Source organism: Astyanax mexicanus, chromosome 18, assembly GCF_023375975.1.
Source record: "Astyanax mexicanus isolate ESR-SI-001 chromosome 18, AstMex3_surface, whole genome shotgun sequence".
NCBI lineage: Eukaryota > Metazoa > Chordata > Actinopteri > Characiformes > Acestrorhamphidae > Astyanax > Astyanax mexicanus.
The window spans coordinates 6,385,667-6,404,413 of record NC_064425.1 but is presented as its reverse complement, the minus strand read 5'-3'; the positions used below and the strand labels follow the sequence as shown (position 1 = coordinate 6,404,413).

Genomic DNA, 18,747 nt, shown 5'->3' with positions numbered 1-18,747 from the left:
CTTTCAGTGTCTTTTTTTTTTTTTTTTTTTTTTTTCTTTAAAGTTTGGACACACCTTCTAATAATGTTTTTATTTTATTTTTTATTTTTTCCTACATTGTAAATTAATACTAAAGTCATATATAAAGGAACACATAAGGAATCATGTAGTAACTTAGGGTGTTTTCACACCTGCCTCGTTTGGTCCGGACTTTCTGACTTTCGGTTTGGTCCGAACCAAAGTAGCAGGTGTGAAAGGGGCCGTGAACCACGGTCCGGACCAAAGCACAAGATTTTGGTCTGACCAAGAGAGGTGGTCTCGGTCTGGATCTTCTGAATCATGGTCCGGTTCTCCTACAGTGTGAAAGCGCTTTTCTGGATGGTTTGAACTTTCGGACCAATTACAGGAAGCTGAGCAGGCGTTCCTCAACAACGGCAGCAGAAGATGACAAATAACGAAATAGCAGGAAAAAAATGAGCCGTGGATACAGCTGCTTCAGGACGAGCACGTTCGTTTGCCGAATTTGAACTAACCTAGAGTACTGTACCTGAAGTTGCTGCTGCTGCTGGTATTAAAAACAAAATAGCAGCAGCACTACTATGGAGACGAAATGAATCTGTTAATTCATTTTATCCTCATTCTGGAAAGGCTTCCTGCATGTCCTTCTAAAACCAATCAGCGTCAAGTTAAGCAAGGAAAACGCATCGATACGTAAGTGATGATGAAAGGATGTAGGTGTATCACACAAAGGTCTTTGGTGCGCTCCCTAAACTGCAGTGTGAAAAAAAAAAAAAAAAAGCATGCCAAATATATACAATGTCTTGGTTGGTGTGAAAACACCCTTAAACGTGTAAAGTAAACGTATCTTGTGCAGCAGAGGTAACTCTGTCTTTCTTTCCTGCTGCAGTCCTGATGAGAGCCAGTTTCATCATACAATTTTTGATGGTCTTCGCAGTGACTGCACTTGAGGATACTTTCAAGTTCTTGAAATGTTTCAGATTGACTGAACTTTATTCCTAAAAAAAGTATTTTTTTTCTTTATATATATTATATTATTATTCTTAATATAATTCATATTATAAAAAACATGTAAAATTAATGTATCCTAAAAATGATTCCCTTAAAGGTGCTGTATGCAATTTTTGAAGAGCAGCAGCAAATCAAACACATTCAGTGTTTTTTTTTTTTTTTTTTCCCCTTTTCCCCTAAGAGGCTAAACCAAATTCATTCATGCAAATTTTTTAATGCGCCTGCTAATGGGAGTTGGCATGCGGTTGTGGGTTAGTAGTGCGCAAGCAGAACAAAGGGCAAGCGAACGGTAATAATACAATTGCTGAGAAATCCTGTGTAGCACCTTTTTAATATGTGGTTATGAATGACGAAAGCAGCTGCTTAATAATAAATGTGATGTGTGCTTTTTTGTTGTTGTTGTTGTTAATGATGCTCTTTTTGAATGGGTGCCCACCTCACCACAGGCTTTTGAGGAAACTGGTGTTAACTGTCATTCTGCTCTTTCACTGAGTGTAGGGAAATTACTGGTCAGGCTAATTTGACTGTATTCTACAAATACAGACACTGTGTCTATAGAGAACTGTTTAAATTGCCAGAGTATTTTTTTTTTTAGACTAAGAAACGCACCCTAGGGCTGCAACGATTAGTTACACAAAGTGATGGGGATAGAAGTGCAATGGGAGATGGGAATTACATATTTAATCACTAAATATCAATACAATTCATGTTTAAACAACATCTAGACATTTTTAAATACCTTTTAACCCTCTTATTATGTCATATTTGCCAGGAACAGCAATGGTGTTCCAGGGTTAATTTGACTGTGTGCATGTTTAATTATCAAAAAAAAAAAAAAAGTTTGAAACCAAAAAAATCATAACAAACAGTGTGAATATATTTCATTAAAAACTCCATTACTAATTATTCTATCAGTATTTAGTGCAATAGTGTTCCTTACCTCCAACAGGTAATGGTTTAATTAGGACAATTCACTCGTTTTTCATTAAAAAAAAAAAAAACATGTTCAAACTTTTTCTAATGTTTTACTACTTTATTTTATACTTTTGAAAGACCAACATATTAAACTAAAAACATTTTACATAACGTTACAACATAACCTTACAATTTTGTTTTTAGTTTTAGTTTTTGCAGGGGGGGGGTGGTTGAAAATGAACCATTTTCATATTGATTACATGTTAATTACACAAATTAATGCAAGTAGAAGTAGTTTTATATTTATATTGAAAAAAATACTTTTAACTTTTAGTTTTCCCAAGATCTTCAAACTTTTAAAACGGGTCTATTTGACCCGGAACGTGACAGGAGGGTTAAATACCTTTTAAATCTCATGATCAGCTGTTTCTATTGTTTTTAGAGATGAAGGAATACTCGTAGACTAATCGATTTATCTAAAAAAACAAAAAACAAAACATTACATTACATTATATTACATTTGGCAGACGCTTTTGTCCAAAGCGACTTACAATAGTGAAGTACAAAAGTAGTACAAGGTAAAACATCTTCAGACAGGGCCTAAAGGAGGTCAAATGAAATAATGGGATGGAGGAGTGAAGGAGGGGAAGAAGGAAATGAGGTTAGAAGTAGTTAGTTTGTTAGAGGTGTTAAGAGAGTAATAATCAGCAGATTATTCGACTACCAAAATAATCATTAGGTGCAGCCCTAACACACATTAACTGTTCTATGACCTGCTTAGGGGTTAGTATTGTAATATGTCGGGTTTGTCAGGTTCACCAAATGGTTCACCAAAATGTCCTTGTCCTTTTGCAGGGCCCCCACATAGCGTCCGTCACACTGGCAGCCTACGAGTGTGGCTCTGTAAACTTCCCCGAGCCTCCGTACCCAACCCAGATCATATGTCCGGATGAGGAGGTGCTGCCTGATAGCATTTCCCTCTGGACCATCATGTCAAAGGTCCGCCTGGAGGCCTGCATGTGGGTGAGTGGATTGCAGACAAGCTAAAAAAAAGCTTTACATTCATTTGTGCCTTTTTTATTATTAGACTCTATCCCTTTCCTCTTCACTCATAAAAAGGGATAACAGTTGTTTTACACACATGGCTGTAATTGACTGCCACTTCACTCCCTTTATAACCACATGGTTCTGATTAAAGCAGCCTTTCACTAAAAAAAAGCTTAGTGGTCTCTTAGTCTTGTAGGATTCTTTAGAAAGTTGTTATATTTATATATTATAAAGAAAACAAAAATACAGCTTCACTTCAGTTTCTGAATCAGTTAATCTGATTTTGCTATTTACAGGTTTAAATAAAACTATCATTGTTGTTTTATTCTATAAATTACAGACGTTTCTGTACATTTCTTCCAAACTCAGAATAAAAATATTGTCATTTAGAGCATTTATTTGCAGAAAATGAGAAATGGCAGACATAACAAAAAGATGCAGAGCTTTCAGACCTCAAATAATGCAAAGAAAACAAGTTCATATTCATAAAGTTTTAAGAGTTCAGAAATCAATATTTGGTGGAATAACCCTGGTAGTAATCACAGTTTTAATGCATCTTGGCATCATGTTCTCCTCCACCAGTCTTACACCACTCTTATGCTTTTGGATAACTTGAAGCAGTTCAGCTTGGTTTGACGGCTTGTGATCATCCATCTTAATATTGTGATATTATTTTAGGGCCATAATCACCCACTTTATATATATATATATATATATATATATATATATATATATATATATATAATATATATATATATATATATATATATATAAATATATTTAGTTCAAACAAACTATTATTATTTTGTGTAAAATCAGTTTTAACAGAATAAAAATGTTACAAAAATGAAGCAATTTAATACATAAAATCCAACACAAAACATAATAAACATTAAGTTTATTACTATGAAAAATATGTGTAGTAATAGTACTGTGTAGAAAGGTTTTAGGCACCTGAACACACTGATCAAAATGAGAATACTATTTTATCTTGATCAAAAGTTAATCTCATTATCAAACGGCTGCCTGCTGTCAGATTGTGGAAACTGATAATAGAATAGAGTACAAAATATTTTACTATATATATAAAACGTATATATACAGTAAATAGTACTGTGTGTTTTAGGAACATGAACACTATTTAAAATGATTTAATATTAGAGCCATCATGATTTTGCTCATAGAACCAGCCAGAATTGAAACATTTCCAAGACCAGCAAACAGGAATAATAGGATGTATTACGCATAATTTCTGTATACTATATTAGGTATATAGCACATTATAATCATGCAGTAAATGTTGGTAAAGCAAATAACAGAATCATTCACTTTGTAGAATCATTATAAAAGTCTAAAAAGTATAAAGTAACAACAGTATGCAACCGCAAACAGGAGAACATGAGCATGATGGTGTTTTTCGTAGATCCTGATGACGAGATATCATACCAAATTATTAGGGATTCATAATAGTATCAGACTTCTATCAGTATTGGCCAATAATTATTAATATGTATATATATATTTTTTTATTATAATTGTTTTTTAAGTATCATCCGCATCAGCCAGAGGCCAAGATTTGGGTGATATTTCAAACCGATACTTGCTAATGTATTTATTGTATTTATATAAATATAGCTCTGGAAAAATAAGAAACCACCTCAGTTTCTGAATCAGTTTATATAGGTTTATGTTTGAGTAAAATGAACATTCTTGTTTTATTCTATAAACTACAGACAACATTTCTCCCAAATTCTAAATAGAAAATTGTCATTTAGAGCATTTATTTGCAGAAAATGAGAAATGGCTGAAAAATGAGAAGTGACAACTTAAAATTATGAGTTTCTTTGATTTTACCAAACCAAGCTGAACTTTTTGAATTTTTGCACCAGGAGTAAAGGCATAAAGTTATCCAAAAGCAGTGTGTAAGACTGGTGGAGGAGAACTTATCAAGATGCATGAAAATGCATGCTGTGATTAAACACCAGGGTTATTCCACCAAATATTGATTTCTGAACTTTTAAAACTTTCTTTGTATTATTTGATGTCTGAAAGCGCTGGGTCTTATTTGTTATTTCAGCCATTTCTCATTTACATTTTTCCAGAGCTGTATAAAATAATGCACTGATAATATAAAGAGGTTTGGTTACTGATGGTTTTAATTGTGTGTGCAGGGTGCAGGTACAGCTATTGGGGAACTGCCTCCATACTTCATGGCACGTGCAGCACGTCTCTCCGGAGCAGAGCCAGATGATGAAGACTATGAGGAATTTGAAGAAATGCTGGAACAGGCACAGAGCGCCCAGGTGAGGATTCACCCCGGAGTTACCTCTGCCACTGCGCATGTGTTCCGGTCACTGTTGCAGATGTCGCTGCAGATGCTGCTGCTGTGATGCAGCAAAACTGTCATCAGTTTTCAGCTGGAACACGTCTTAAATTTAGATCAGTGCCATCATGATCACATCACCTGTGAGTCACACTCTGCAGCTCGGGTCTAAAAACCCTGCTTCAGTAAAAGTACTCCGTTATGAGCATATCGATATATGAAGCAAAAAAATGCTAATATTATACCTAGAGATGTAACCCTCCTGTTATGTTATGGGTCAGATTGACCCATTTTAAAGTTTGAAGATCTAGGAACAAAGTTAAAAGTATTTTTTCAGTATGAAATTTCTTCTGCTTGCCTTAATTTGTTTAATCAACATATAATATGAAAACGGTTCATCTCACATATTTGCAAACACCCCCAAAAACAAAAACTAAAACAAAATTGCAATGTTATGTAAACTATTTTGTTTTATATGTTGGTTTTTCAAAGGAATAAAGTAGTGAAACATTAAAAAAAAAGTTTAAACTTTTTTTTTTTTTTTTTTAATAAAAAGCAAGTGAATTATCCTAATTGAACCATTACCTGTTAGAGGTAATAAACACCATTGCACTAAATATTGAGAGAATAGTTAGTAATGGAGTTAGTAATGAAATATTCACGCTGCTTGTAAGATTTTTTTGTTTGTTTTAGACATCTTTTGGATAATTAAACATGCACCAGGTCAATATGAACCAGGAACACCATTGCTGTTTCTGACAAATTAACATAGCAGGAGCGTTAAACATCAAGTCTATTATATTACAAATAAATGTTTAAACATGTTAAACCAGTTTACACTAGAAAGTGTGGCATCATTTCAGACAATGTTATGTATTTAGCAGGGTGTACACAGATCCTTAAAATAGCTAAAATATGTTTAGCGAAAAAAGGCATTTATATGTCCTAATATGCCTTCTATGATCTTAAAAATTATATTGACCAAAAATATTAAAAGGTACCATTTTTTATAAAAATGATCAAAACATTAAATGTGCAAGCTTACTGATTTAATGCCAGACTCAAATAAGCAGGACCAAAAACATTATTTATGGTTTTGGCATTTTCAGTTCATTTCATGATGGCACTGGAGATTAAATTTAACAAATAAAAGCTGAACAAGCCCAGTTTTGAAATTCACCCTATTTTTAATTCTATTTTTGTTTGTGGGAAACTGTATTTTAATTTATTTTGTGCTTTAAATGTTGATTAGTCAGACAATACAGTAAGTCTGTGGTTCCCGTCCTGAGTCTCAGATCTTAATATTAGCTTTTTGCCGTTTTAATTATTGCGAAGGTAATCTTAATTTTATGTGATTTTAGGTAGTCTTAATATTTAAAAAAGCCTCAAATTTAAGTCTTGATTTCTATATTTTAGCGGTGAATGAATCAGGGAAATGCTATGTGAGACTAACTGCCGTTACAGGTTCTCACACAAATATAGACTGTAATAGTGTATTGGTGAGCAGTTTTATTTAATCCTCATTAAATGTCTTTAAAAATATATATATATATATATATATATATATACGTATATATATATATGTATATATACACATACATTAACAGCTAATAAACCACATTCCTTAAAATATTTAATTCTCATTAAGGGAAATTAATTTTTTTTTATTTATTTTTTTGTAATGAGTTTTTTTTTTTAATATATGCAATGTAAAAGTTGATGTTTGTCATTGATGATATGAATATATAATTTTACAATAATATATAAAAATGTAAATCTTAAAAAAAAAAACAATGCTGAGTTAGTGTAGTAAAGTACAGTTACTCTGGAAGTTTGCATTGTATTTGTATGGCAGTTTGTTGCTCATTCAGGAGTGTGTGTATATTAAAAGTGTATTGTAGTATTTATAGTAAAATATTTGTACATGTATATCGATTAGTTTTATGATTGATTATTTTTTTTTATTAGTAGTAGTAGTAGTAATATAGAGTAAATAGAGTGCACATGTATATTAACTGTAAATATTTACAGTATTAGTAATAATAGGGTTTTATATGTATCATTGCGTATTAGTACAATATTACAAATAAAAAGGTTTCATATGTATATTAATTACATATTACAATATTTGTAATAGGGTTGCATATGTATATAAATTGCATATTATTACAATAGTGTTAGTAATAATAGGGTTGCATATCTATATTGGTTGTGTTTTACATTATTAGTAATTTTAAACATTATTATTAAACATTATTAGTAATAGTAAACATTTTTAGGGTTTCATATGTATCTTAATTATGTATAATTTGAATACCATAAGTAATATGAATATGTATATAAATTGTGCATTATTGCAGTATTAATAGTAATATTTATATTATTATATACACTAGTAATGAGGTTTGTTGTTGATACAGACTTGTGGTTTTAAACTGCAACATTTTTTTTTGGTCACTATGTTTATTATTATTATTATTTTTTATTTTTTTTTATTTACACTATAGTACACTAAAGTATCGATTATTTAATTTTTTTTTTAAGTGTTTTAAGAAGGTATCTGAGTTTTATTCTGTGATTGATTATACACACTACATACAGATTACAGATACAGTGTTGGCCGATATATAATAAAAAATTCTTATTTATTTAATCATGTCTAAATTCAATTAATAAATGAGAGTAGGGGTGTGCCATATTTTATCGTATGCAATATTATTGCAAAATTTTGTATTTGTTTTGCCATTTACTGAATTTACTTTTAGTTTAATATATATTTCTCTCTTCAAACCAACTTTTCTTCAATTTTTCAGAAATTTTGACAACTTTATTTTGAGCCAAAATAAAACAATTTAAATAAAGTAACTTACAATAGTAAAGAAAATAGCTGATTTGTCTGAGATGTGAGAAATGGTCAAAACATGGTTATTTGTTGGAAGGGCTCAGTTTGTGTTTGTATATCTTATTATTAGACAAATATTAAATTGAATTTTTGATGAATATCGACTGGTTTGCTCACAACAAAGAGAACAGTTAGTAGAACATGTTAGTAAGCATTTCGCGACACCTCTGCGTAATGCTCATCATGTTCTGGCAGGCCCGGTGCCGATACATGTTTAAACCAAAGCACACCTTGGCCTTAAATCCGGGAATTGGGGATTAAACGGGAGTTCTCAGGGCATTCAGCAGCTCTGCAGAGTTCACGGGGGGTTTGAACTTAAAGGTGCTGGCCCCCCAGATCCCCAGATGGCATCACACTGGATCCTATTCCCTTTCCGACGTGTCTGTGCCACTCCCATCAAACCCTCAGTGTTGTGGTTTACTGATCCTGGTCATGTGACAGCTTCTTTGAAAAGCCCTCCTCTGGCTTCCAGTAAATTCTTTGAACAGACGGGTGACTCACAGGACAGCTTCCTTTTAATTACAGCCTGTTAGTGTCTGAGTGGACCCCACATGGCCTGCTCTTTTCACTGGGAGAAATTTTAATTGCTTTAAATGCTTAAAAGCGGCATTCGCTACGCTACGTTCAGCAGATGATGCGTCAGCAAAAAAAAAAAAAGAAAGAAACGTTGCCCTATTCACCCGTCTGGAATAGAATGCAGATTCAACAGTCGAAACTGCTCTGTTTCTGGACTGTTTACACTGTAAACATGCTGTGTTAAACTGCGCTACTCTCTTTTTTACAGTATTGCCTAAACTGGATAAACTTTGTTGCCCAGTGTTGAGACATCACATTTCTAGCAGTGCATGTTCGCACTGGACGGACGTTCAGTCCGGAGAAACTCACTGGTGATTCACTTTAACCAGCAGGTCTTCGGGAAGCAGTTGCGCTAGAAGACCACACCCAGTGATGAAATCTGGACGGTTTACTAAAACAGTGAAAAGTGTTTCAGGATTTCATAAAACCAAGCCTGAAAGATTAACATCTGCCCTGCACTGCTAAAGCACGGATAATGCAGTGCTGTTTTTATTATTATTACCTGTTTTTTAATGTGTACTGTTTTAAAATGAGCTTTATCTCAGTTTAATTCTGTTATTCTAAGATTGATTATATACACACTAAATACAGATTAGTGTTTGCGATATAATCTCAAACAATCACCCTGATTATTTGATCATGTCTAAATTCTATCTTATTGTGTCCTATTGTATCGTATTTTATGCAAAAATATCGCAATTAGCTTTTAATTTAATCGTTTATGTTTGCAGTAGGTTTGGGTGATATGGCCCCAAAATAATGTCAATATATATATTTCATGGTAGTTTTGCGATAACTATGCTAAGAACATTGACTAAAATAAAATATTGGTAATAATCTCCATATATTCTGGATTAAAGTAAAATAAATGATACTGGACAGATATAATCTGTCTCTAGTAGATTTATAATGGGAAATGAGAACAGTGTGTATTTTTCTTTTGCTAAAAACGGCAAAAAAGTAATACCCTGATGTGATAAATAGAGGTGCGTGATATGGCCCTAAAATAATATATCACAAAATTTCATGGTATTTTTGGGATAACAATACACTTGGCGATATGACAAAACACTGAATTAAAAAGGAAAAAAAAAATCAAAAATACACTACTGCAACTGTAAAAATGAAAATTACATTTTATTATTGTATATGATATGATATGGCACACCCCTGGCTGAGAGATTCAAATCAAATATCTCCATATATCCAGGATTAAAGTAAAATAAATGATACTGGACAGATATAATCTGTCTCTAGTAGATATATAATGGGAAATAAGAACCATGTGATTTTTTTTCTTTTGCTAAAAACAGCAAAAAAGTAGTACCCTGATGTGATAATAAGGGGTGGGTGATATGGTACGATATTTTAGGGTATAATATCGTTCATGATATTCAAAAATGTTGGCGATATTGTTGCGTTCGATTTGATATGGCGCAACCCTAATGTACTAGGGTTTAATGTCTAAACTCATTTCAATTAAAAATCTCTTATCAGCTAAACATTTCTTGATTTTACACTGGTACCCTGTTAAAAATAAAGGTCTTATAAATGTTTTTTTAATGGGATGCTATAGAATAAGCACTTTTGGTCTTATGAAGAGCCATGTTTGTCCAATTATGGTTATGAATATGGCATCACTTAAAAATATATTTGTAGCACTTTTTAATGATACTACTAATGAGTGAGTGAGCTAACAGAATATAAACCAATAAACATGCTCTTACATGACCGTTAGTGTTTATTATAGCAAAGCATAGTTGTTGTATTAATCATGCAAATAGATCACACCTATTAAATTAGTAATAATAGTAGTAGTATTTTGTCCTTTGTTTTTAAATGTGTGTTAGCAGTTCAGCAGTTTTACATTCTCTTTCATAAACTGTACATTCAGCAATGCCGTTTAGAATAATATATGAAATATAAGTGTATATTGTGTTTCTGTTCTTTGCAGGACTTCGCTACAAGAGCAAAACTTGCAGTTCAAAAAATGGTGCAGAAAGTTGGATTCCTGGGTATCCTAGCCTGTGCCTCAGTATGTGTGTTCTCCTTCTTCCTGATTCTGTATCTCTTAATTTCATCAGGTTCAGCACAGAGTTGTTTAACAGTAATATTTATAATATTAAAAATTGAGTTTCTTTGATTTTACCAAATTTTAAACCTCTGGAATATAATCAAGAGGAAGATGGATGATCACAAACCATCAAACCAAGCTGAACTACTTACATTTTTGCACCAGGAGTGAGTAGCATAAAGTTATCCAAAAGCAGTGTGTAAGACTGGCGGAGGAGAACATGATGCCAAGGGTTATTCCACCAAATATTGATTTCTGGACTCTTAAAACATTATGAATATGAACTTGTTTTCTTTGCAATTTGAGGTCTTAAAGCTCTGCTTCTTTTTTGTTATTTTAGTCATTTCTCATTTTCTCCAAACAAATGCTCTAAATGACAATATTTTTATTTGGAATTTGGGAGAAATGTTGTCTGCAGTTTATAGAATAAAAAAAGTGTTCATTTTATTCAAACATAAACCTATAAATAGCAAAATCAGAGAAACTGATTCAGAAACCGACGTGGTCTCTTAATATTTTCTAGAGCTGCCTGTAGAATTTCCCTCTGGTATCAACCTAGAATTTTAATCCATTAAGTATCTATCTCTCTTTATATCTATCTCTCTCTATCTCTCTAGTCACTAAAGTTTGCTTGTAATATTGAATCTTTAATTAATCAAATATACACACATTTAGGATGTTTAACAGCAGAGCATGTTCAGTTCTCTACCTTCTTAACTGCTCCTCTAACACAGCGGTGTGTATCACCTCCCCCGGAGTGCCCTTAACGGTCGGAATTTACGTGGGATTGGCATTTTTCTCCCGTTTGTGTAGCTTTTAGACATTCCTCAGCTGTGAGCACACTGTTTGGCTCAAAGTACAGGAATGCTCCTGTAACACACACAGACATATATATACACACACACACACACACACACACAGATTGCGAGGCATCCCTGCAGCTTGGCACTAAATGATAACAATTAATTATTAAAATTAATGTTGTGCTTTCTTTGAGGCCTACAGGCTGCAGCGACAGGAGACCTATGTTTACACAAAACAGGCATCCAGAAAATTAACTAATACCTGCTGGAAATGATGTTAGAAATGTTAGACAGTCCTATTTACAATGACCTTACACTTATTTTGGCAAAACACAAGAAAAACATTTTTGAACAATTAGTTCAATATTTGATATTAAATTACATACGCATACATTTTCATGTTACACCCCCAGAGCTTTAAGACCTCAAATAATGCAAAGAAAACAAGTTCATATTCATCAAGTTTTAAGAGTTCAGAAATCAATATTTGGTGGAATAAACCACAGGTGGAATTAATCACAGTTTTTATGCATCTTGGCATCATGTTCTCCTCCACCAGTCTTACACACTGCTTTTGGATAACTTTATGCTGCTTTACTCCTGGTGCAAAAATTCAAGCAGTTCAGCTTGGTTTGATGGATTGTGATCATCCATCTTCCTTTTGATTATATTCCAGAGGTTTTCAATTTGGTAAAATCAAAGAAACTCATCATTTTTAGATGGTCTTCTATTTTTTCCAGAGATATACATATACATATATACACTAATTAAATAAATCAGTTCAGCAGAAATTCTGATTATTCTGTTCTATCTATAACAGGGGTTCTACAGAAGTCTTGATTGCCAATATTAGAGAAGTAGAATGGTGGTTCTAAATTTGGTGCCTAAATTTGGTAAACCCACACTGAGCACTGAAACAGAGAACTGATGATAACCACTTTGGCTTTAGAGTGAAATGAAGAAGATGACTAATGTTGACTGCATGCGTTATGCGTACGGTCATTCATGCTGATGTGTTAAAATGTCATGTATTAGATATGAGTGTGTGGTGGTTTGTGGTGTTGTGTGGGAAAATGGCATTTCTTCTGTATTTTAGAGACATTTAAAACCTGAATTAGCAGAAAATCTTAAATAAAAAGTTGTAAAAAATATAGAAAACTCTATTTTAAGTGTACACCAACAGGTACAGATGCACAGAATAGAACTGAACTAAATGAAACATTTGGGTAAAAGCTGAAGACTTAATACCTAACATGATATTTTGCAGATTTGTGTCCATTTTGCCACTTTTGCCACCATTTCATAAATTATATTGCCTTTCTATTGCTTTTTTTATGAACTACAAGTGATTTAAAAAAAAAAAAAAAAAAAAAAAAAACTGAACTTTCTTAACATCCAGGCAGACATGCCAACAAAACACAATATGATTTCATATAAATTAATCATTTTTTTGTATAAATTATGCAGTGTTTTCATGTATTTGCCGTTTTTGCAGACTATTTGGTGCATTTATTAACCCTTGTGTGGTGTTTATATTTTTGTTACTCGTTTACTTTGTTACTTGTATTTAATTCAGCAAAATTAAGCAATTTTACATTAAAATGCTTTACACATGCTCGCTTCACCTAAATTGCAAGCAATATAAACAGCTTACATGGTTAATATTTGCCCTTTACCTTTCTTATGTTACATTTCTTTCAAAAAGTGCTACTCTTTTTTTATTCGTTTTTTAATAAAATGTAAAAGAAAATGAATTAAATTCAAGATATGAGTAGAAAATTTGTTTAGTTTCAAATTTACAAATTAAGCACAAACAATGTTTATTAGATCTTGGCCAAACATACTGTATGTAATATAAATGTGTGTGTGTGTGTGTGGGGGGGGGGGGGGGGGGGGTTGTACAGTGTGTGTTTATCGAAAATGTGTTTTGATAAATGTTTTTCACAAAAAAATGGGCCAATGCCACCACACAAGGGTTAAAAACTTGTGTTTTATTAAAGCCTCAATTATGCATTTTCTTTCTATACAGTAAAATAATTCGTGCACACTTTTAAAACCCTGATATTTTAAGACTCAACTTATGTAGTGCTTTTTTATCTCTTAATTTAATTCTAGTGGGTATAACTTACAACACCTGAGAATCTCTATTACACTACAGGTAATGTATAATGGGGGTATACATTAGTTTTATCACTTTTCAAAAAAACGCTTGCTAAATATAAAATATACATACCAAATTGAGATTTTATTGTGCGTCAGAAGTACTGTAAATAGGATTTTAATGCAACTTAACTCATTAATATTTAGTGGTTTTTTTTTTTGTGTGTCACAGGTTAATGATCTCGCTTTACAGTATTGTGCACTTCTTTATGTGTTAGTAATTTAGTTCATAAACCTCAATACTCAAACTCAATACTCTTTTTAGGGCAATAAACTCACATAAAGCCAGCGATGATTCTGAAACTACCTGGAGCATGTGCTGCTAACGTTAAAATGTTAACATGTGATTTGAGGATTAGGGAACAGGGTCTGTGTAAACAGTAAACAGTGTTTACTGTGATTTAATCATAATCATTAATGGTTTTAACATAAATATCATAATGACTAAAGCTTATTGCATAGTAAAAAAAAATGTCAATTAATAAAGACCTTACTTACTTAATATAATATAATATGATATGATGTAAAAAATATATTAGGGTTGGAAATGAACATGTACATTTTTAAGTTCAGGTATTCTGGGAAATAATACACATTTGGACTGTAAACATGCTATAGAAAGTGCTTTAAAGATTTGACATGATCTCTCTTTTATAGGAGCTTTAACCTATAAATGACATTTATAGTAATTGTACCTATTAGGATTATTAGAATCAAACACAGGATGTTAATATTAAATATCATCCTCTTTAATACAGTCATATAAAATGTTATTATATTATGTATATTTTTAGAATATACCTGTTTAGATGCAAATAAGAAAGCCTCTGGTTGTGCTTAATGGATATTTCATTGTATACATTAAGCTCACCCATGTTGCACACAAGCTCACAACAGTATATTATACATTTGATTTAATGTTTATTTATTTAAAAAAATAATCATTCAAATACGTTTTTTTAAGATAAATTGCCAACAGTAAGTTGAAAATTACTGAAATCTGTCAGCTGAGTGTCTTTTAGACTGACTCCACTGAGTACGATTAATCATGTAAAAATTAGTGCTAGGGGTATTTAAGATGAAGTGTGAGAGTTTGAGTTGCCGTAAAATGTGTTTTTATCATTTTAAAATGAAACATCTAATGATTTGTAAAGTTACGGGTTCTTACAATTGTTAATTTTGTTGGAATTCCTTACATATTCTGCACAAAAAATCATAATATTTACTGGGGAATTTTTAGCTTTTACCCCACTTATCTCACTTTTTAGTTGTAACTTATTATTTGCACCATTGAATGGGTCATTTTTTTTTCCTTTTACAGTAGCTGCAAAATTTGCCATCATTTTAAAATATTTTTATATTATATATTTGTTACATTTTTATAATCAGTTATAAAGATTAAATTAAAGTAGCAGCAATTAGTAAATTCTTAAATTCTAGCTTAAATGTGTTTATGAAATATTTACAGAGACCTTCGTTGCAAAAGGAATGACTCTAAGCTTCAGTGGAGTATTAGCATTTTTTAAGTGGAATTAATATAATATAATACAATATAATAACAAGTGGTATTGCATCTGTCTTTTAAAGACGTATAAAAAGCCTGAATTAGCAGAAAATCTTTTGAAAAGAATAATCTAGAAAACTTTATTTTAATGTACACAAACTAGTACAGATGCAGATTTTCATTCATATGTACTGCCTAAATGTATTTTGTGTTGCTTTTTTTATTATAATAACTTCAAAGATATATTTAGGTCTAAGTTTACTAGCTAGCTCTTCTTACAGTTATACAAACTATTTAAAAATCAGAATAACAGACAACTATAGACCAATAATAATTAATTGAAAGTGTGGTGTCGTGTATTTTAAAATACAAGCCAGTGTTAGACATTTAATGTGATCTACTATACTGGTGTAGCACAACAAGGTTATATACTGTAACTAGTATGCTGACTGTGTTCTGTAGCTGCTGATCTTTGTCTCTCAAATAGAATTTAGATTTAACTCTAAACTCTGAATTTTACACATCCAAGATCCAAATCATGCTTTGTGCAGTCTGGAAAATTAATTTGCAAAAATCCTGTGACACTAAATTAAATGCTAAAATGAACTTATTTTTGAGTCAAAAAGAATGAATGGTCACCAGCATATGTAAACACATGGATAGTCATTTTATTGTATCTAGTAACAAAAAAACATGATGCATGAAAACTGTGATTAAAAACCAGGGTTATTCCACCAAATATTGATCTCTGAAAACTTTATGAATATGAAGATGTTTCGTTGCATTATTTGAGGTCTGAAAGCTCTGCATCTTTTCTTATTTCAGCCATTTCTCATTTTCTGCAAATAAATGCTCTAAATGACAATATTTTTATTTGGAATTTGGGAGAAATGTTGTCTGTAGTTTATAGAATAAAAAAAAAAACAGTGTTCATTTTACTCAAACATAAACCTGTAAATAACAAAATCTGATAAACTGATTCAGAAACTGAAGTGCTCTCTTAATTTTTTCATGAGCTGTATGTAGACATGTGAAAACATGGACAGATACATTTTATGGTATCTAGTCCACCTACAATGGTACAATATCTGTAGTAACAAACATTTTTGTTAGAAGAACAAACAGTGTGTTATCGTATTTAAGTTATTTTAACGCAAAGATGATAGCATGCTTAATGTGTCTGTGATTTTAATAGGCATTTTTACCCTTTTAAGTGACAAAAATAATAATTCTGTTCTCTTCTCTCAGATCCCAAATCCATTGTTTGACCTGGCCGGAATTACATGTGGTCATTTCCTCATTCCATTTTGGACCTTTTTCGGCGCGACGCTCATCGGGAAGGCCGTTATAAAGATGCACATCCAGGTATTGTAAGGAAAGACGTACAAAAAAAATCTGAGACTGAACTTGAATATTAAAAAGTTGAGCTCTGAGTTTTTAGACTGCTTAATTACAGATAGATCATGTGATGGTGTTCTTGTAACATTATCTTGTGTTTGACCGTAGGCTTATTCCCCTGAGTGTGTTCAGACTGGAATATGAGATAAAGAACAAACCATTTCCCTTTTAAAATCTAAACATATAAAATGAAGATAAAATCACAAATTTAGGGTTAGTTTCCCAGACAGGGAATAGGCTTAGTACTAGACTAAAGTTTCCTTTTTAATGTGAAATCTCAGATTAAGATCCTTCATCTCTGTTTGGGAAACTGCCCCATATAGTGCACACTACCGGTCAAAAGTTTTAGGACACTACTATTGTTTAGTTGTCCAGTAGCTGCATTGCTGTGTTTTATTTTCTCTTATCAATCTTATCTATGACTTTATTACTATGCAGTTCTTCACCTGCCAGACTAATTCTAATTCTTCTCTCCTCTGCTGAAACTGAGACTCTCAGTCCAGTCATGTTAAGCTGAGCTAAAAAGACTAAAGCTGTTTCCATGTGGGTCAGCCAGACGTGACTCTTCCTGTATCAGTTTTCTCCAGTTTTTCCCCAAGAGTCTTTTGGTTTTATCTAGAATTTGTAATCTAAAGAAAAGACTTGTACTTTTAATAGTTACAGAGTTTTCTGTGTTTTAACTGTATATTTTCTAGTTATGATGATGATGAATGTGTGAATGTGCTGTGTGTAAGTTAAAGTGTAAATGCTGCTGCAGTAGAAAGTGCAGCATTTACACCATTACAGTTCCAGAAATGCTTCACTACAGACAAAAGACTTTGGAATAATTTTTTGTGAACTAACTTGTTTGTTTATTGAGAAGATGAGCAGTGGGGCAGGTCAGTACAGTGGATAATGTGAAACACAAATATAGACCATATACACAGCAGTATTATAGACAACAGAAAAATAAACATAATTATGCTGAAGTGACATTCAGCATAGAGAAAAGAAAAAAAAACACAATCAAATATATAATTGTATTTTATTTATTTATTTATTTTTAAGAAGAAGTCTGTTACAAAAAAAAAAACTTAATTGGTTGATAAAATCTGTAATTATTTATTTTTTCTAGTGTGTACTTCCAAGAATTGACATTCACAATTCACAATTACATTTTTTTCCTTTTTTGTTATCACTTCTGATATCACAATTATCACATTTTTCAACTATAAAGAACAAAGGTTGATATCTGACCATGTATTAATGGTTTTACCTGAAGCTCCCTAAAGTCTAGTCTAGTCTAGCAAAAGGTTTTGTAAATTGACTAAATGGACATTTTAATAATCCATTTATCCATTTATCAGTTTTTATTTCCATTGCTATGTTCCAGCTATAGGCTGCAATTCATTTTTTTTTTTTTTTGCTGAAAATCATCTTTGCTTATTTTTTAAAGATAGATTCAGTCTTTTTTACAATATACTATTTTCTTTCCTTTTTTTTACAATTAAAATTTTAAATTAGATTTTAAACCCCTAAATTTCAGCTTAGTAACTGGATTTCTCAGCAAATGTATACAACGTTTATTCCAAAAAAAACTAAAAAGCAAAAAAATTTTCATCTTCACAGCAATTTAGAGAAAGGGCAGTGTTGCTTAATATTAGAAATATTAATAAAAAAGATATATTTTTTTTGTTGTCTGGAACATTTAGTCCATGTGTACAAAAAGCTGAGGTGGTAAGGATAAAATTTACATACAAAATTTGCATAAACATCTGATTATGCCTGACTAATAAAAATCTCAGCCTTTTTGCATTATCTGATTACTCACATGTATGTTAGTGAATTGATTGGATTTTTGAATAAATCAGATTTTCCTGCAGTAATTTATTGTAGATATCAGATTATCAAATGCTCTACAAGCTTTCATTCGTTTAAGCAACATTTCTAAATGCTAAAAACGGGGTTATCCTAAAACCTTTGGCCGATAGTGTATGTTGATACAGTTGTAGTGTAATATTCTTGCACTGACTGTACGGATGGTGGTGTGAAAAGTGT

General features: G+C 31.9%; 1 protein-coding gene across 2 annotated transcripts in view; it reads left to right on the top strand.

Moving 5' to 3' along the window:
• vmp1 (vacuole membrane protein 1) overlaps positions 1–18,747 on the top strand; it is a 46,351-nt gene that overhangs the window by 17,533 nt on the left and 10,071 nt on the right. For both annotated transcript variants that reach the window (XM_049467103.1, XM_049467102.1), the window contains exons 6-9: positions 2,779–2,946; positions 5,142–5,273; positions 10,726–10,806; positions 16,561–16,677. In XM_049467103.1, coding sequence (XP_049323060.1) covers positions 2,779–2,946; positions 5,142–5,273; positions 10,726–10,806; positions 16,561–16,677 — 498 coding nt within the window. The remainder of the gene's footprint in view (positions 1–2,778; positions 2,947–5,141; positions 5,274–10,725; positions 10,807–16,560; positions 16,678–18,747) is intronic.